This window comes from Carettochelys insculpta, chromosome 11 (genome assembly GCF_033958435.1).
Source record: "Carettochelys insculpta isolate YL-2023 chromosome 11, ASM3395843v1, whole genome shotgun sequence".
In the NCBI taxonomy this organism is placed as follows: Eukaryota; Metazoa; Chordata; order Testudines; family Carettochelyidae; genus Carettochelys; species Carettochelys insculpta.
The window spans coordinates 20,818,817-20,839,648 of NC_134147.1; the positions used below are offsets into that span (position 1 = coordinate 20,818,817).

Here is a 20,832-nt window from a genome sequence, read left to right on the forward strand (position 1 = left end):
CACTGTCATCTCAGCATTTCCACATGCAAGAAACAGGAGAAAAGAAAGTGGATATAAACAGTACTGTATGTTGTTTTAATACAGCCCTCGTATGGAAGTTATACCCTTCAGTGACCTTCTAGTATTGTATCAGCTTGCTACATGCATGTCTTCGTAGTCCAAACATGTGTGAAAGAGACCATTCGTCTACAGAAGGTCGGATCTCTTTTTGTTGTCGCTGGAACTGGGACAGCAGACATGTATATTTGCCACATTTTAAATAAAAATATTACTTCAACGTAAATCACATACAGGACAAAAGCTCTGATACGTCCAGGGTAAAATTTACCATAAGGCTATATAATAAATGATGAGATCTTCCACACATGCTTTTGGTACCCAGGCATGAGCCAAAAGCAGTGCACAAAAGCCTTCATATGGAAAATGAAAATAAACCAAGGAGTGTTGATGAAGATTACTTAAAGAAAAGAAAGGAAAGATGATGTAGAAGGGAAAGGCATCCTGCCAAACATATCAGAGGTATAAGGGATGAGCTTGGAAAAAGGGGGACAAAAGAAAGATGGGTTGTGATAAAATACAAAAGAACAAATACAAACAGATGGACAAAGACACAGGTCCACTGAGGAATCTGGTACGAGGTTTGCTACTAGATTTATAGGTCACTCTCTCAGACGTTTGGTGGAAAACCGTCCAGCCTGCAAATGAATATAAAGGGAAGAAAACAAAGACACTTATAAAGTACAAATAACTGTGATCAGATGTCCTACACCATCAGTCAAATCAGCTTTGTTAGCTAATCATCCACATCTCCATTCTAGCTTTGGCAAGGAGGAGTAAGTGAATGGACCATATGCAGAAGGGTGTAACAACAGTAGAAGAGAGCAGATATGCTGTAGATTAGTTTGGCAGGATGTGCAATGCTGAGCAAGGTATTTTAATCATCACTATAGCTTTCAATACACATGGCAACAAGTTCAGTCCAAGTCTAGGGACTTGTGCATGAACTGTCAGAACTCAGGACTGGACAAGGCAGCCTTGATTGACAGTTCTAGACCTTAAACATGATGCCAAAGTCACGCAAGAATTAACCCCTCTGATGCTGGTAGCTTAGCTTTTCCCACATTTTATAGACCCAGATGAATTCATATTTCATAATGGGGAGCTTTGGGGTCACAAGTATCAAGGGGTTAAGAGGAAATACCATGAACCAGGGAAACAAAGTTAGCCTTCTATCCTACGATGGCTTCTAAAATCCGATCACAATAAGTCAGATTCCACAACAGGTTACATGGGTAAGTCACTGTTTGTAAAACGCACATGGTTCCCGAGGGACAAGGGAAGCTTCTGTAGTTTTGACTATGCTTTGGAAAGCCTCCTATTTGTTTTTGCTCACCTAACCTTCTGCTGTGCCTTATTTTTTCTAAAGGTAAGCCAGGAACTTGCATTTTTAAACACTGCATGTCTACATTGTTAATAAAGCTCCTCCAAAAGCATTTCAGTGATAGGTAACTAATTTTTGACATGTGCCAGGAGACATGCTGAAATGTAGGTACAGAAAATCACCTTGGCCAGAGCTTTCATGTGCATTGCCTCCTTCGGTGGCTAAGCCAGAGCAGATGTCCGAAGATAAAGAGGCTTTGACTGAGCAAGGTTGCTGCGTCTGAACTGACTTTCCAAACGTGGCTGATGTGGAGGAAGTTACCGCTGTTGCTTCAGTGGAATCCATGTGAGTTCTAGGTGTTTCTTTGTGGAGAGATTCTTTGCAGTCTGATAGATTACCTAAAGAAACAAACAAAATTGCAAATGCCACCAACGAGGAAACTACCATAGCAAAATCAACCTAGTAGTTTGCTACTGAGAGGCGTGTTAACGGAATAGTCTGAAGCAGGGGTGAGCAAACTTTTTACGCTGGGCCCCGCTTTTCAGCCCTGCAATCAGCAGCGCCCCCAAACCTGTTTAATGCAATCCAAATCAACAGAAATTTAGGTTATGTTCACACGGGAATGCACCCCCCCACCTTTTGACACATGTAAGAAAATAAGTATGTAGAATGTAAGTAGTTTATTACTTGGTATGTAAATGTGACTACACATACATAAAAAAGTAACATATTTCAACATTTTTATGAGATGGATGAGCCTGACAACCAGCAGCCAATCTTGCTGTGCCTCCTCCCCTCACAAAATTTCACGACCCCCCTCCCACAAGGAAGCCCACCCGCCACTTTGCTCATCCCTGTTCTGAAGTACTGGTAGAAACATGCCTTTTATGGATAAAATTTCATCTGAAAAGAATTTACATATCCCCCCCGCATATGGCCAGAGCCTACAAGAGGAAAATCCAGCTCATTCAATAAAGTTAATTCTGAAGCAATGTCCTTAGTGCACTTGTCAGAGTGTGCGCGCTTGAACTCAAGAAAAGCTTTGTTTTAAAAGGTGCAAGTTGCAGAAGTGCCCCTGCAGGAGATGGAAGATGACATAGAAAAATGGAGCAGGGTTTGCGAGACCCTATGTTCACACAAAAGGGACGGGACAAAAATGGAGAACGAGTGACTGAAAAGCAAACGGCGATGATCGGAAGGTCAGAACGGCAAGACTGGGGGGGAACAAAAATCTGGTTTTAAAACCAGAAGGACTTTAAATTCACTTGGAAGATGGAATGGAAGCTAGCAAAGATGTCCGAGGAAGGGAGAGATCTAATGAGAGTTGACCTCCCTCTGTGAAGGTAGCCAGGTGTGTCGATTGCAGATAAGTCGATTCTAGATAAACGATTGCCGTAGCTAGAATTGTGTATCTGAAATTGACTTACCTGCCTAGTGCAGACTGGGCTTTCCACATTTTTTTCTTTTACAAAAAAACAGACTAATTAAAACTGACAATGTAATTCACACTGGTACAGGACAGCAGTCAATGGAAAGAAGACAGAATTTCAAGGAACTCTTCAAGGGAGGCAGAGCTAGTCTGCCATCACAGACTTCAAATGAACTAAAGTCAACAGGAATTACTCATGTGCTGTAGCAGGAGAATTGGGCACTGCCTATTTGAGTTTCCCTACTCAATTGCTATTATGCTACTTTTCCAAACAGATAATGCTAAGGTCTGATGCTGTTGGACATGCAATTCTGACCCCAGATATCACATCCCTAGGAACAAGTCTTAGAAAACTTCTCAATGCCTTTCTGAAGTACCAGGCATCAATCACCACTTCAAACTGTTATTTGGCAGATCCAATCCAATATTATGGAGCATCTTTTAGAAAAGAAAGATTACGAGATGCCATACACTCAGTGCAGACTAACAGTATCTAAACAGCGAATGCAAACATGAATAAATTACCGTAGGGAGAAAGATGGGAAAAAACTTATATGGGCAGAGAATCTATCCCAAACGAAAACTGAATTGTGATGACATTTTGTATGTCAAGCACTGATCGCATACTCTGCGCCTACACACAGGATACTAGCTTCATTCCGAGAAGGACAACTGCACTATATGGTAAAGCCCAGCCGATGAATCGGGAAAACACTTCTTTTCAGATCCCAGGCAGTGGTTAGCTTATGTCCTGAAGCAAGAGGATTTACATCCCCTCTAAGCTTCTTGAATATTTTTTTCCTTTGTTTGTTTTCAAACCTTACTTTAATGCTGAGCATTTTTTTTTAACGTATATAAACGTACAATGCTTTCTTTGGAATCCTGCTCAGGCTAGCAATGGATTACATTCAAGTCACCATGCGCTACAGTTGGCACTTTCTTTTTTTTGTTTATTTAAAAAAAAAAAAAGCTGGTACTCAGCCGGCTCCCTGCTCCCCACCCCCAGCTGATACTACTGAGATGCTGCTCATCTATGCAAGCACAAAAAAAAAAGCACTGATTATAGTTATTTTGTTTTCTTATCTCATTATTTTTGGCAGAACTTTACCTTTTCATGTAACCAAGCCCTATAATTAATGCTGGGAAGGCCTGGAACCAATATTGGGCAGCTGCAATAAGAGGAGATCATGTAAAGATCTTGTAAATGTTGTCTACAGTAGGAAAGTTCCAATCATGGTAATAAAATTATCATTTAATTTTTCACTTGAGTTCAGTATCATTACCTAGCAAGTCCAGTACAGATAATAAAATAAAGGCAAATCTGTATATTGAATGGGATACAAGGTTTTAAAAATCAGTGGGACTTACTTGTGCCAGAAGGCACCGTTTTGAGCTGTTGAACCGAAGGATTCAATAGTTTCCCAGTTTTTAATTTATTCTTGTTGGTTCTTCGCCGTCGGCCACTTGGTGGGGCCGAGTGAAGGAAACCCACGTTGGGGGGCAGTGGTTTGCCCAGCCGGATGTACAAAGCCTCTATCTCATTCTTCTGTTGAGTCTGAAGTTCAGCGATTTCCTTCATATGCCTAATTGAAAAATATAAATAAAAGGACATCATGCTAGTAACGTGTCTGAGAAACTGCCAGGCTCAGAGAGTGTTTACAGTTCTCCTCAAACATCTCCTGTTACACAGCAAGCTATTTCTCATACAAGAGTGCATACACGGGAAATACCCCCACATATGAAACATCTAATCCTGTTGGCACAGACCCAAAGGAAACGAGTCCCAATGCTCTGTTCTAAATTTACTCTTCAAGCATTAGGTTATACTGAGACTCCTACAAAAAGAGGTTTTTCAGAATCCTCAGAAGGTGAACATGATTGGGTGGAATACAAAAGCTGAATTTAACTCAAACGTTTCCAGAACTTCTGTCCCTTCAAATCAGTGACAAAAAAAGTTCTCTCTAGAAATTCAGTTAATTTACCTGGGAAAAGTGCAGCACACGTGGAAAAACCAGACACATTTAAAGTAACACACTGACATAAGACTATTTCTTACAATGCAAGACGGATTACAGCTAAATAGCTCCTGAACACATACTGAATTGCTTTCTATAACACCCTTGTGTCTATTCCCCATCTAACTTTATGGGCAGACTGGGAACTAGTGCTTCCATTTTTCTCCCACCACACACTTAGAAAAAAAGAATCTGAGTAAATGGAAGGTCTGGGGACTAGTAACATGACCATTTCATCTCAGGCTCGCCACTTCAAATCCAGCCTAGGTCACTAGCTGGGTGTTAACATCTGACTACTCAGTGGCCCAGTGTGATGTCTGGATGTCTTCCCACAGGACAGGCACCACCATAAAAATGAGAGTTCAAAGGCAGTGAACTGAAAGAAGCACGGATGAGCCTCTAACCCCAAATATTACCGAAGGATGAGGCACTTTGGCATATGCATGTGGGGAAAGAGCTGCACGGCTGCTATCCCATATGAGGAGAATTCATTCTTTAGTGTTTGCAATCCAGCACCTTTCAGGATTACTACATTCACTTTTGAAAAAAAAACGAAAACAACGCCACCGAGAGGGAAACGGCTCACGTTTCCCACAGCACCGATCACTGCATCTCTAGTAGGCTTATGAAACCACAAGAGATTGATGTCTCAGCATTTGCAGGGGTTTTAACTTTTAGTTACTCTGGTTTAAAATTCAGTTGTTTATTTTATTAATATATATTTTATTAAACATGTTTGATAAAAATATTCAGGTCTTAGAGTATCACAAAACAGTTAAAAAAGATACAAAACCCACTTCCCCCAGACCCATTTTGTAGGTGACATGGAAAGCTTATTAGAAAAATAAAAAATGAGCAAAAATAATTGAAGAGAATGAAATAAAGGGAATCCGTTATTGGTGGCTCTGTTTGAAGAAGAAAGTGCCTGACAAAAGAAAAATAAGTTTTGCTGAGGGATAGACCTGGATCGGAACTCTGGCTACGGGCACTGTCAAACATTAAGTAAATGTGAATGCAGATACAAACTCTCCAGTTCAGAACCATTGCCCCTTCTATGTGACAGGGTCATCAATATTTCTCAGCATCAAATCAGGAGTTGTAGTTTTTATTTAAAAAAACAAAAAACAAACAAAAACCCTTTTAGCAAATGGGCTCTAGCAAGAAAAATAAAAACCTGCTTATGGGATGAGGAAATCTCAGCAGGTCCAGCTAAATAGCCAGACTATTCCTGATTATCTTCTATTTGAACTGGAATAATATCCAGAGTGCTCTCAGACCACAGCCTTTTGTGCTGCTGGGTGCTAAACAACCATAAGGATGTTTTCTTTCTCGAAGTTAACCTAATTCTGTAGTTAGGAAATGGGGGCTGGTTCTTGCCAATTGGTTCTTTGTCTCAGAACACACACATAAGGCTTTCGAGATAATTTAGTATTTTCCCTTCTAGTTGGAACTAAGGCCATGTCTATGAGCTGCAGCTCTGCCCAACAGCATAGGCACTTCCTACATCAACAGAAGAGACTTTTTTCATCAATGTAGTTAACTCAGCTCTCCAAGAGGAAGTCACTAAGTCAACAGAAGCCGACATTTTCTGTCAGCCTAGCTGCGTCCTTACCAGGATCATGTCAACCTAACGATGACGCTCAGGGCACTACATTTTTCATAGCCCTGAGAGGGGCAGTAAGGCCAAGATATTTTGTAAGTAAGTAAAGCCAGGCCTACAGAATACAAAAGGTGAGTAAAAAGAAATGAAGGACAAAGAAAAGTTTGGATTCTGTAATTGGCACCATTGTGGTTTGGGAGTCGGTATAAATTTTGAAGGAAAGGTGGTGTGCTCTTTGAAGGAGTTTACTATTGGGGCTATACGCACACTGTTGTTTACAACATGTGGAGATACGTTCCAGGTAATCTGAACAGACATTCAAGTATCCAGATTATTTTAAAATCCAACATACTTCTCTCTCAGGTTCTGCAATTCTTTCTTCATATCCGCGTCTTCAAATTCTGAGTCATTGTCACTGCTCATGTAGGACGACTGTGAGTGGAAGGTTGTTATATTGATAGTGGGAATTTTTGTTCCCTGACCATTAGGGGAATCAGGGCCTGGTGAACTAGTCTTCCCAGATCTGAGCAGAAGAGAAGCTGCCTTTTTCGAGATGTCTGCATGGCTGCTTTGTGGTGACGGCTGAACAGCAACAGACTTTCTTCGGAGGGGCTCATCCCCAGAGTCACTGGAACCCTGGTTAGAAATGACATCAAGAAAAGATGCCGTCTGCACTCGCCGCACCGATGTCTTCAGGTCAGGACTCGAGGGAAGCTCATCCAAATAAACATCAGGTGGCGCAGAGTATCTTAAGCACTGTGGCGATGGTAACGTTAATTCATCGTGGGTACTGATCACTGAAAACCTGCCAATAGTTTTGGCTGGTGTACTACTATCATGCACTTCAGACTGTTTTCCATAGGAAGCAGTGTTTACAAACTCATGTCTTTGAAGCTCATTTCTCTCCCCTTCTGTTGTAGAAGTCTGTGTTACGTTCTCTGGAGGTGCAGACGAGGTTTTGCCCTTTGCTTCCTCGCCCCTTTTAGAAACTTCCATTTGTTTTGCAATGCTTGATGATGCTGGAGCGGACTTGAAAAAACAGAGTACAGGAGGTTAATTTTGATGGTAAGTGTAGCAGACAGGCATAAAATTGTTTATAGTTTCTCATTACCTGAAAAAGACCTTTAGTTGTCACAGCAGAAGCTGAAGGGATGTTGGCAGCTGAAACTGTTTCATAAATTGGAAAATTAAAAAAAAAAAATTAATGGAATACATGCCTGGACAGAAAGGTTTTAACTTAAAAAAAGGAAAGCAACACTAGATCCAATATCCATTACGAAACAAGATTTGAATTGCAATAATGTGCGACTCAACAGCCAGCTTCTGTTGTGCTGGGTGCTACTGTGAAGGAGAGCTAGTAAAGAGGGTATGTGAGCAAAGAAGCCCACAGTATAGTACAGAGATACCACTGAAGTTAACATTTCAAACTAGCCATCACCAGAAACTACCTTTTTTGCTCAGGGACCCATGGCTTGCCTCTGAGGAGCTGAACCCGGTACCAGGCATTTCGGACTTTTCCAACTTTAAATAAAAAGAAACAAAAATATAAAAGTGAATTTCAGTTTAGCTCGCCCCAAAACAGAGAAGCCAATGCACTGTCCCTGGAACGTGCTTCATATTTACAACAGAGTTTAGCAGAGTTATTTCTTAGAGTGGGGTTTCTCAACCTTCATTGCACCATGACCCTCCTTCTGATAGCAAATATCAATCGAAACCTTAGCCCACCTGAACCTCACTGCCTGGCGCTCAGGAGCAGGACAAAAACCAAGCCCACCACTCCAGGAATGGGACCTCTAAGCTAAGCCATCACCCAGGACTGGAACTCGTACACTTTGGCTTCATCCCTGGGCAGCAAGTGGGGCTACACAGCTTTAGGCCTGGAGCCCAGCAAGTCTAAGCCAGTCCTAGCAATCTCATTCAAAGGGGGTTGCAACCTGCTGGGTTTCTGACCCATAGTCTGAGAACTCCTGTCATACAGAAATAATGGACACATTTCCAGCAAAATTTGCCTCTCCTCATCTTTTTCAGCCACACCATTTTTTTCCTGGGAGGATGAAAGAGGAAGAGGGAATTAGAAGATTGTAGCATATCCTAGTATGGAACACGTGTAAATAGGCACCAAGTTTAGCTACTCAAGTACAGTAAACCCTCGAGTTACATGGGGGTTGTGTTCGTGCAGCCCCTGTGTAACTCAGATTTTTGCGCAAGTCAGGGGGCAGAGGGAACCAGGCTTCTCCCTGCCTTCCTCCAACAGCACAGCTGTCACCCTGAGGGAAGGCAGGGGCAAGACTTTTAGCCTGATAGCCGCATGGCTGGAGGAAGGCGGGGGAAGGCTTTTAGCAGGGAGGGAGAAGCGTCCACAGCGCAGCTTCAAATTGTGCTTAAGTTATGTTAAAGTGAGTTACGTGCAACTTGCTGCTGCGCAGTTTAAGGGTTTACTGCACACACTTACAAGTGAGTGTCTTGCGCTTTTTCAACCAGATTGCCTCTACCTATATACATATAAAACCTCCATGAAAAAGTAAGTATGCTGCAATGCCAATGTGTTATGCACCTGTTTTATTCTTTCTGTGGCACACAGTGCAATTGGGAGCGCTCAATACTATAACGTTATTTATATTCCCTTCTATACAGACTGAGAGAAGTACTTTAAAAAGGGGTTTAGAATTACATACACACACACACACACACACCCCCCGAGCATACTAGAAACACTTTGATCAGTTTTTTAATTACAACCACTTCTCAGTTGAAACATGAAATTTAATACTTTGTACAGTGAATCTGTTTGAAACAACACAGGGGCAGCTTTAATTTTTGCTTGGGGGAAAAAAAACTAACTCCAGAATACTGCTTTCCAACTATAGGTTGAACCTCTTTAGTCCAGCACACTCTCATCTGGCAACATCCACTATCCGGTGTGATTTTAATTAGCTGGACGACCAATTATCACTGGTGTGGCCAAGTTTCTCCTGATACCATAAAGTTTATTTCTAGCCACCAGTCCTGGCTCGCTGTATTCTGTGCTGCTAGCTGGATGTCATTTACCGCTAAAAGTCTTCTAAGAGTTGAGGAAGCAGTGGAACTGTTGGTAACGTTCTAGACAATATTGACCTCCTGTGGTCTGACAATCTCACATTCAGCACCCGTCAGGTCCTGAGGGTGCTGGATAAAAGGAGGTTCAACCTGTAGGTTAAACATCTCTGACCTAGCTATGGAATTTGTAATGATCTTAGAGTGAAGGTTTTCAACCTTCTGTGGCCTCCTAAAAATTTAAAAGGAGAGGTGGATCTCTTTAAAAACCCTTGTCAGATTTTCTGGACCCCATGTTCAAAACCCTCATCCTAGAGTTTAATGGTCTCAATTTTTCATCTGAATGACTGAATCTTGTTCTGCAGGGGGTCCCTTGTTTGGACACTGAATCTGCCAGTCAAATGGTGACAGAGCCTTCTCTTGCTGAGCTTTTGAAACCAGGCAAGATGACATCTGGAAGCACTATAAGCTTTATGGTACAGACTATTCAGCATGAGCTCTAGTGTTTGAGCAAAGTGTATGCCCACCATATGGTTCAATGGGGTTTTAAATTAAGACTAGTTTATGGAAGTGGCTATGATGCTGTGTGCAGATGTCATCACTTTGAATGAGACATGTTCAACTGGTAGGCAAGCAAGAATACAAAGCTTGTGTTCTGCGCCATGGGCACTTATCAGGGGATGGCACTACAGCCATGTTTGGAACCCAAAGTACTTTATCAGTCTGCTACATATCATGGAATTAGTCACAGGGGCATAATGGAAGGCAAGGAAAGGCCTTTCTCTCTTCTGCTAATACGACAATGAATACAGTACTAAGCACACTTATATTTATGGGGCACAATGACTTACCTGACTCTAGTTAAATTTTACATAGCTTCTCAGCTCCAGTTCACCCGTAAATCTGAAATTTCTGTTAAAACCTTACTGCTAGTATCTATATTTACTGAAAAAGAAGTGCACAGAAGCGAGGGAGGGCAGGTAATCAATTTAAAAAATACATGCAAAATGATCGTGACTAATTGGAGAATTGGTCTGAATTGAACAGGATGAAATTCAACACAGAGAACCACAAAGCACTGCACTTAGGAAGAAAAAAAATGAAATTCCCCACTACAAAACAGAGAAGAATGGCTGAGGTCGTAGGAAAGGAGTTAGGGCTTATCATGGATCCTAAACAGAATAGGAGCCATCAATGTAATGCAACTTCAAAAAAGACAAAAATGAATTTGGGGTGTATTAACAGGAGTGTGTACATAAGACACGGGAGGTAACTGTCTGTCTTTACTTGGCACTGCTGAGGTCCCACCAGGCGTACTGTGACAATTTCTTGACATCTCAATCTAGGAAGGATGAGGACAAAAAGGAAGGCGTTCAGAGGAGATCAACAAGAAAAGGTCTAGAAAACCTGACCTCAGAGAGAGTTGTAAAAAACTTGGCATGTTGATCTTGAGAAAAGACAACTATGGGGTAGCCTAGCAGTCTTCCAATAGGCTAAGGGATGTTGTAAGGAGGTGGGTGACCAATTATTTTCCATGTCCACTGACAGCAGAACTAGTAGTAATGAGTTTAATCTGCAGCAAGGGAAATTCAAGTTAGATGCTAGGAAAAACATTCCAACAACTCTAAGGTAATTAAGCTCTGGAATAGACTTCCACAGGTAGGGCAGGTCATCATGCTCACTGCAAGCTTTACAAGTAAGTTGGACAAAACGTCTGTTAGGAATGATCTAGGTTTCTTCGATCTGGCCAGAGTGCAGGGGGCTGGAGTTGGTAACTTATGGAGGTCCCTTCCAGTCCTACATTTCTCTAATACTATGCATGAATGAGGAACAGAGAATAATGTACAGATACCAGACAAGCAGACCTCACCCTCTTGCTCTTGCAAGGTTTAGATAAATGTTCAAAAAGGAGCAAGCTCAGTTATCACTACAAATATAGTTAATATTCTTTAACTATCATGACTTATCTTTTTCAGCACACTTCCTTTAGAAACATGATTTAAATTAAAGGAAAAAAAGATGGAATGAAAAGATTATACTAATTTTTGAACCCCTGAGCAAAGTTTAGTTTTCACTAATGAATGGCTAGAAAAACCCACGTATTCTGATTCATGCGACATATACAAACTGAAAATAAAAACAGTGCTGCCCTATGGGAAACAGTAAGCAGAAGAAAACAGACAGAAAGCAAGCAACGGTGGCAACAAGCAGTACAGATGTATCTGCATATCCTACCATAGGCTCTTGGACTCTGAACTCCATTCTGCTGTGACCACTTGCTGTTGCATTGTTCAGCATGGCAGACGTTTCTGTGGGTGCTGGTTTTAGGGCTATAGAAGGCACAGTCATAGTCTGACTAGCCAATACAGGGTAAGGTGACATTTCAGAAGGAACAAGTGACACAAATTGATCCTGAGTAGCAGTAGCTTCCTGGCAGGGTTCTGGGACATTAAGGCCTGGTTCTCTTAAGTCCAATACAAATGGAGGAATTAGCTCTTCGCTAGCAAAGTCGCTGTCCCCCTGCTCTAGAGGTACAAAGCTGTCTGGTGCCCCTGCTGATGCAGAAGATGTAGGAACACTCTCTTGGTACAGTAAATTGCGCAATTTCTCATCCAGGCTTTTTATTGTGTTGTCAGCAAAATCAACTCTGGGCGGTCCCTCTCCATCTGACTCCGCAGCACAAGGTGGTGGTGGCAGCCCGATGCCCAGGCCAGTGCAGCTGACAGGCTGAGACTGGGACAGCACTACTTGTTGCTGGGACACAGCTACCGAGAGCTGGGGAGGACTCTGAAGCTGCGAGCCTGTCAGATTTAGAGAATCAGGCACAAGCCCCAGAGGCAGCAGCTGGTTCCCCAAGGGATGCTGCATGACACCAGCCTGGCTGGCCTCCGACACACGGGGTATCTGTGGTGCTGGCTGGAGCTCCAAAACGGCAACGTCAGAAAGAGCACGAGCGGGAGAGAATTCTGCTCCTTGCGGAGCAACTGCCAGAGTCGAGCTGGGGGGCCTGACCGTACAACACGAGAGCTCCACATCGGGAACACAAGCGCCTTCATCCACCTGCTGCAGCGTTTGCAGGGAGGGTTTTGGCGCAAGCGGAGCATGAGCAGGCTCCTCTAGTGAAGCTGCATGGTGGGCAAACGCATCCGGCTGACTAGGCATGACCAGCGGTGGCGGAGGATATTCTGGTTGACCTACATTAGCAGCAAACTGTTCTGGGACATACGGAGCAGCTGCCTGTAGCGTTGCAGCTAAAATTTCTGTTTTGGTTTGTAAAACAGCAGAAGACACTGCAGCTGGAGCTTTTGCCAAAGGACCCCGTGTTCCACAGGAGCTGTCATATGTGCTTGTTTGACTAGGAAGCTGTTGACAAAACAAGACACTAGGTGTGTCCGTCACCCCAGAGCTTATTTGCTGATCATTAGACTGTTCAGGATCTATAAGAAGTAAAGACGTCAATTTCACCAACTATCCAGAGAGAACCATGATAAAAATAGCCACAAAATTTCTTAATTAAGCTGAAAAACAGCAGGCCATGAATGGCTAAATATTCTCTCTCAGAAAACTGAGAGCCTAATATTCAAATAAGGACCTCAAAATTGCGGACTACAGATATTACTTGCGTGTCACAGGATGCAGCCCTTGATAAACAGCTACAAACAGAACTTAAATTACACACTTAACTCTTAACAGAGTTTAGGAGCACTGGGATTTTAAATAATCAAAAGAGCGCCCATATTTTAAATTTAGAACAATATGCACACATAACATATATGATCCCATTGAAAAGCTTCTCATGCTGGACCTGACATACCTATTTTGAATGGGTATTGTATTGTACTCCATTGGCCATTAAGGGTAATAATAAATTACACCACAGAACCTCTCTAATATGGAACTCTTTCTTCTGGCAACATTTGTAATCTGGCATTATTTTAGTTAGCCAGATGACCACTTACTATGGTTATGGCCAAGTTTCCTGTGGTCCCATAAAGATTGACAGCCACCACTCCTGGCTCTCAGTCTTTTGTGCTGTTACTTAGCTGTAATTTACCCCGAAGTGTCTGCTAACAGCCCAGTAAGCAGTAGAAGTCTTGGTAATGCTGCTAGACAATACTGACCTCCTGTAGTCCAGCAAATTCGCTCCTCCAGTTCTGGTCATGTCCTGAGGGTGTTGGACTAGAGAGGTTCAAACTACATTTTTTCTGCAGTCCGGTAAATCAAAGTTAATAAGGACTGCAAATTATATGGCTGATACTGCAATCTTATTTTTAATTGTACAAGGTTCTTAAAGTTCAAAAAACTTTTTGGGGCAACCCCTGGCTGATGAACAACTAATGTAAGTGCAGTCCTAAGCCAGATGTACCCTTGAATGATTCCCTTCTTAGACGGGGCCTCCAAGTGAGTGGTGGTGAAGATCAAAACCAGAAGCAAACATCATTTTTGCTTATTAATTTGATGCCAGGCATGATTTATGAATTGCTTTTAGAAGAAGAAACTTATTGCTGGCATCTGTTTGGCCACACAACTTCAGTAACAACTAAAAATCAAGCCATTAGGCTAATCTGGCAAAGGAAGCACACCTGGTTACCCCCATACAGGTATTGTGGACCGTAGCAGTTTGTGTTCAGGGAAATAACTAAAGGAGAATTTAACAGTGCCAAAGTTAGTATCTTTGATATCCTTACTGGTCAGCTGGCTGTGAAGCAACAAGTAACATGATGGTCTTCACCCTCTACCTCCCACCATGTTGCAGCTAAAAGAAAACAATCATGATGAAAGCATGGGAGAGTAAAGAACTGACAAAGCTGTCTCTGAGTAAACAGGGTCGATGACCCGCTCATCTGCTCCTTGAGACCAATGAAAGCTTTAAAAGTTCATAAGTACCTGGACCTTCTGGCTGTTTACTCTGAGGAACGGCTGGGGAGAATTCTGGTACTTCCTCAGTCGGGTTTTCCACAACAGGGCATATAATAAACCACCTTTTCCCAGTATGTAAAACTAATTGTGAAGAGCAAAATAAAGGATTAATGGTTTATTTATCTTGGAGCTTCTAGCCTGTTCTTTAAGAGCCTGACATGATCCAAATCACTGATTCTTGATGTAACTAATGTGAAATTGCCTCATTTTAGGAAGAAACATGAGTCTCCCTCGTACTGATGGAGACTAAAAATAACACCTCCTACTGGAGTCTCAGAAGACAAAAAGGATTTCCTTGGATTGAAAGAGTCTGCTGACTTTTAAGTGACTGTACTAGAGTGGGACCAAGAGCCAGCCCCAATGCTCACTGAAGTTGCTGGAACTACTCCCTTAGATTGACATGATGTTTGGCTTCATCTGCAGGTGAACGAACTGAGTGGTAAAGGCTTTGGGTAATGTTCTATGGAACTTACACCATCAACATTTCCCACACAGGTTGTGTTTTACTACAGCTCTCCCACATGCATCTTGAACTTTTACTCCCTCCTTCACATGTATCAAATCACAGAGTTTCCAAAATTCTATTCACAAACCAATGACTGCACACAAACGGTACGCTTTCAGAATAGCCAAGAAGCACAAACTATTGAAGAGGAGCCAGGCAGACAGCGTACAAAGTCCAGTTTGGGAAAGACACCATTGTTTTTAGTCACTGAAGCATGCTGTGCGTCCCCCCAATAGATTCTACACACACATGGGCTTGGGCAACGGATGTATGCAACACTTGCTGAGATGTGGTTGGGAAAAGAGGCTTTGCCAAAGGGTGGTTTCATTCCTTTCTCCAGTTTATAGAGGGAATGAAAGCTGACACAGAGGCTATCCCTTTCTCTGCAAAAGTAGTAACTATCCAAAAGAATAAGGCTGCTTCTACACTTGCCCCCTCCTGTCGGAGGTGGCATGGTAATGAGGCAATACCAAGCAGGCTAATGAGGCGCTAACGTGCATATTCAGTGCCTCATTAGCATAACAGCAGCTGCACAAATTTGGAAGTGCAGACTTCGAATTGCAGATTGACAGTGAAGAGGGGGAGCAGCTTCAAAATAAGCACCCCACTTTGACCTTCCCTCATTCCGTTCTAGCCCTCTTGGAGTAATGGAATGTCAAAGCGGGGCGCTTATGTCAAAGCTGCCCCCTCGTCTTCACTGTCAATCTGCAATCTGAAGTCTACACTTTGAAATTCGCGCAGCTGCCATTATGCTAATGAGGCACTGAATATGCATGGCAGCACCTCATTAGCCTGATTCAAATTGCCTCATTACCATGGCACCCCTGATGGAAGGGGGCAAGTGTAGAAGCAGCCTAAAACTCATCACTTGTGAGAAAGAGGTGGTTGAAACTTCTGGGTTACCAAATTCAGTTGTATCAGCAAACATTAAGGCTGGAAGAGCCAATCTCTGTTAACCTCCTCTTGCAAGCTTAGCTATTGCTGAGAACAAAAAGTACATTTACGAAAACCTTGTCTCTTCCTGCTCAACCCCACTGCCCGTTTGCAGGCTGCAAGGAATCATTGCCACTCGCTAAAATTCACATGTTCCCCATGCACCCAAATGCTGGTTGAATCTCTTTCGGCCTTGGCGCTTCCAGGTTGCTAATGGCAACTGTGGCTTTTGCCTGAACAATATTTTTAGGACATGTTGCAGTCCCTGTGAGTACTACCTACTGGCTGCCTGATTCGTATTCAAAAGCACTTTTACCATTTTGTTGATAGACGGGTGTTTTCACTTGAGCCTGCCGATTCTCCTGTTTAAAAGAAACAAACCCCCCCCTATTTTTAGACAAGCACTAATGCAGGAACATTTTTTCTAAGAAACATTTGTGTGACAAAAAACTGTTTTACAGCCCTTGCTCAGCTCACTTAAAACACAATACAGTAAACTCTCCAATTGGAGGACTATTGAGGGGGAGGGGTGCCTGTTAAACCCAGACATCTGTTAAATCAGAGGGTGTACTGTGAACCATCCCCACCGCAATGCCCGCTACTCACCACCACAGGAGGAGCCGCCGGAGCCCGCTGCTGCTGCTGCTGAGGAACCCCGCCATGGTTGCGGGGAGCTGCTGTATCTGGGGGCTCTGCCGAGCATGGCAGCAAGAGCTGCCACCTGGAACAGCAGCCACAGGCTCCTCCCACTGGGTAGGCATGTACATGAGTGCTGTCTGCACACATACGCATGCCACCCCGGTGGGAGGAGCCTGTGGCGGCTCTGGGGGAAGAGGTGGCAGCTCCTCCAGGCTGCAGCGGCTATGCAGCAGTAAATCCACGGGAGGGTGGTGGGTATGGTAGGATTTTACAGGCCCCGGTTAAGCGGACTTGGAGAACAATGGGGTCCGTTGCTCCCAAAGTCCGCTAAACCGGGGTCCGTAAAAATCGAGGGTTTACTGTAACTAGATGGAGGAAAAATAATCAGACTGATATCAAGAAACCCCCTTTCATGTATTTGAAATAAAGACCAGACACACAAAATTCTTACTTCATTCATTTCTAGTCTATAGGCATCTTGTTGGGGACTTGTGCCCTGATCAGAACTTCGTTCTCCTTCTGTATCTTCACTGAGCATATCTTCTGCTTTATCTATAATATCTTTCATTTGTTCAATGAATATCTCTTTCTCAGTCTGCAGTATGAATTCATTCTCTACCTGTAAAGGACATATTATGATAAACCGCTGTAATGACTGCAGCTCAGTACTCATTGCATGGTCTTAACTAGCTGGAAGTTTCTATCCGTGAACAGAGAGTAGGGGCATCATTCTTCAGGGGAACTAGAGCCTTGGGAAGGTTCTACTACAGATCTACTCTCTGATTTGCTCACCTTGATAATTTTTTTTCTGATTTGTCAACCTTGATTACTATTTTTGGTTCTCTGTGCCTTAAATATTGAGTCTGTTCTGGTCTGGCTATGGGCTGAACAAGTGGGTCTGTCCCACAAAAGCTCCCCTAATAAAGTATTTTGTTAGTCTTTAAAGTGCTACTTTACTGCTTTTTTTGTTGTGATAGAACCTTGGGAGACTATATGGTTATCTGGCCTCTGGCCAAATCGAATCATCTCTCCCACAAAGATCAGTTATTCTCTGGGCCTGGGAGGTTTGATGCAAAGTGATCACCTGGCTCCTGTAAGGCACATCATCTTGGTTCTCATTCCCCAAAATGACTTTTATTTATTTATGTATAACAATAAATAGACATAAGAAGCCCTCCAGAGCGCCACACCTACAAAGCATAGACTGTGACTTGTAGGGATGCCTAACGCCTGAAGTTCCCAAGGATTTCATTTGGGATTGTGGAAGCTCGGCCCCCACCTGAAAAAAAAAATAAAAATCAGGCTGACTGCATCTGTGATCTAAATAGAACAAAGCCAGAGCTCAGTACAGGAACATGTCCCCAAGCTGTGCAACGTCAGCAGTGGAGAGGCTTTGTTGGGGCTGGCATGGGAGAGAGAAATCATGGTCTTTTTAACGACAGCACATCCCCACATCTCCTCCTTGTTGAAGATCAGGGCACGGGGGCACAGGGTGAAGTGTAAGCCTCTGGACTCCCATGCAGCTAAGGGAGGGCTCATATGCCCTTCCCCCTCCTGAGGCACCCCCCCTGCATTGGCCCTTCTAGGATTAGAGCTGGACTGAGTTGGGGAGCAGAGGGTCTTGCTGAGAACTGGGAAGAAATTCTTCCTCGCTGCCAGGCAGGTGGGGGGAAAGGGGGCTTGTTTCAGCAGCCCAGGGACTGGGCAGGTAGATTTAATTGTAAAACTTTGTTGCAAGCTGTTAGGAACTTAGTGCCATTCATTGTTCAGCAGGGGTCCGATCCACTGATAAGCCAAAACTGGAAGAGAATGAGGAGAAATCATTTCCTAAAGAAAATGGGGCTCCAAATATTTGGTACAGCAAGGGGACAACTCCTCTTCCTCAACCCTGAGCGCTCCTACCATGAGATGGCAGTGGTGTCCCAGCAGCCGTGCCAGGACAGGTGAACAAAGGGAGGGCCTGCACTACGTGAGTTATTGTCCGATAGTTCCCAGATGTATTACTAAGGAAAGCTGTGAGCTGGATAAGACACATTGCTGGGGTCTTCTTCCTCTTTCTGGGTGCCCAGGACATTGAAGGTTGAGCTTTATTTTACAGATGACAAGCAGGGCGGGTGGCATTGCTCGTGAAGACTGCTTGACACTTCTGATTAAAAGACCCTGCCTTCGGCATTTAGAGCTTTTCCAAACTAACTGGTTGGGCTGCAGTTCTTAGAAAATGTTAGCCAAAATGGTCATGGGTTTCTAGACAACGAGACTGGGACTTGGACGAGGAGCCGGGTTTGGAGAATAGCCAGGACTGGGACAAGGAGATTCCTGGAAGAAAAGTCTGTGTCCATTAGAGCACCCTCCCTTTCAAAGCTAGGCCAGGAACACAAGATTACTGAGTTCCAGCATTCCCCTACTGCTAGTAAAATACGCCTCCCACTCTTCTCTAGCCCTGAGCTGCAGGGAGATGACAACCTATTACTTTGCTCAACTGGCAAAGGTCTGTGAGGTCAGTGGGGCCAACAGCCACCATGAGCCTGGAGCAAGGTGTGTAGGGGAGCCCCATTGTGCAGCCTGGAAGGGGCAGAGCCTCAGGAGGAAGGGGCAGAGGGGAGGGCAGTCAGCCCTTCGGGTTGCCTGGAGCGCAGTGCTGGGCCCTCCTGCCAACCCTCGGAACTGCATGGAACAGCGCGTCCATGCTATTTCAAAGGGGCCCGCAGCTCTGGCTGCTGCTGTAACAGCAGTGGCATCAGCTGGGAGCTCTGGGCCCATCTGAAACGCCAGCCCCTGTGCAATTGCCTCCCTTGTCCCCCTCTCCCTGTTGCTGGGCCTGCATGCGGCCCATCTAAAAGTGTCCACCCTGACGATGATCCATACGAGTGTCAATACGACATCATGCGATGGAGTTTTCCGGTTTGCTATATTTACAGCTGCTGGCTGGAGAGCACGCAGGTCCCTTCCCCGAGCTTTGGGGAAGTGTGGGAGAGTGTGGGTAGCTGCCACCTCCCTGCCACTTCCCCGGGGCTCAGGCAGCTCTGGGGGCTGCTGCTTCCTTCCCGGCTCCCCAGAGGTTGGTGAATCTGGGAGGAGCCACCCCTCTACCCAAATCTCCCCATCCTGTGTTTGGGACAGGGAGCTATGGTCGCCCTATAGTTAGGAAATGCCAGAACTGAGGCTGTCTGTGCCACATGCATTACGCGCTACGACACAGACTTTAATTACATGATCTTATACTAGTTTTTTTTTCATAGCAGTCTTAATTTCGGCCTTCCCCAGCTTTCGCACGCTTGAGTTTTCATCACAATAACACTACGTGCAGGCAACATGCAGATCGTTTATGCAACTCAAAATTTTAAGTGTCTTTTGAAAGTTCCATCACAAATACAGTCTTACCATGTAAGTAGCAATTTCTTCTGGCGCATCACCATCTAAATCGAATTTAAACGTCACCATTTTGTGATTGTGAGTTTCCAGCTGACATTCCACCATCTTATCCCCTGTGTTACACACCTATGAGGAAAGAATGCTATCGATCATTATTTCTGGCAGGTCCCAGAACAGAAGTTTGGCCTATGACAAAGAGGTTGTACTTGCATTTAGAATGGTCAGCTTTGGTCTGCTCGACTTCTCCTGGCGCGATCGAATGCGTGTAGATTTCTTATGTTTCTTTGAAGGCTTCCCTTCTTGCTTTCCACCACCAACCACCCCTTCAAGGCTGTCACTCATCTCTTTACCAGAAGCAACATCGGGACCCATGTAGCTTTATAAGAGGGAAGGGGGAGAAAAAAAAAATACCCACACAGGATGCAGAGGTGGGAAGAGAAGGAAAAAAAAAAGTGACAACAAGAAAACAGGATCTGCTTTGTAGCAAAACTTCTGAGACCCGCACGGCGGGGGGCCAATTCAGTAAAGTCCTTAAGCAGGAGCATAAAAAAAATATGCGATGTCCCTTGCACAGTGAAATCAAGGCCTTAATTACTACTGAGAACAGACCCTTTCCTTCAGTGGCCCTAACAGTCTGTCTTTGACCTACAAGGGCCCTCTGTTTCCTAAACTTTTTGTCTTCAGGATCTTCTCTCCTGTGGTGAAGGCACACAGGTGGCTTTCTGGAGAAACCATCACTTGATGTAAGTCAGAGATGCAGGGAAATGGCCACATAAGAAAGGGACAGAGGTTGAAAACAACCCCAAAAAGCTACTTGGGTAAAAGTGCAGCTGCTTTCACATCTGGATACTTGAATACAATAGAGTTGTGACGCACGTGTACTTTTACTCAAGTAGTTTTCCAGAGGGACATCAGTGACTTGTACTTCAGCACCCCCCCAATCAACTGTACTTTTTACTCAAGTAACTTTTTGGTTACTTTTTCTACCTCTGGAAAGAGACAGAA

At 43.9% G+C, this 20,832-nt stretch overlaps 1 protein-coding gene across 9 annotated transcripts in view; it reads right to left on the bottom strand.

The window, feature by feature from the left end:
- WNK2 (WNK lysine deficient protein kinase 2) overlaps positions 1–20,832 on the bottom strand; it is a 169,027-nt gene that overhangs the window by 34,711 nt on the left and 113,484 nt on the right. For 8 of the 9 annotated variants that reach the window (XM_075006122.1, XM_075006126.1, XM_075006125.1 and 5 more), the window contains 12 exons: positions 20,038–20,203; positions 19,837–19,953; positions 16,907–17,074; positions 16,133–16,178; positions 14,346–14,459; positions 11,694–12,895; positions 7,874–7,946; positions 7,537–7,592; positions 6,778–7,454; positions 4,179–4,393; positions 1,564–1,779; positions 597–695 (listed from right to left, as the gene is read on the bottom strand). In XM_075006122.1, coding sequence (XP_074862223.1) covers positions 597–695; positions 1,564–1,779; positions 4,179–4,393; positions 6,778–7,454; positions 7,537–7,592; positions 7,874–7,946; positions 11,694–12,895; positions 14,346–14,459; positions 16,133–16,178; positions 16,907–17,074; positions 19,837–19,953; positions 20,038–20,203 — 3,149 coding nt within the window. The remainder of the gene's footprint in view (positions 1–596; positions 696–1,563; positions 1,780–4,178; positions 4,394–6,777; positions 7,455–7,536; positions 7,593–7,873; positions 7,947–11,693; positions 12,896–14,345; positions 14,460–16,132; positions 16,179–16,906; positions 17,075–19,836; positions 19,954–20,037; positions 20,204–20,832) is intronic. The other variant, XM_075006121.1, reaches the window with a different exon arrangement.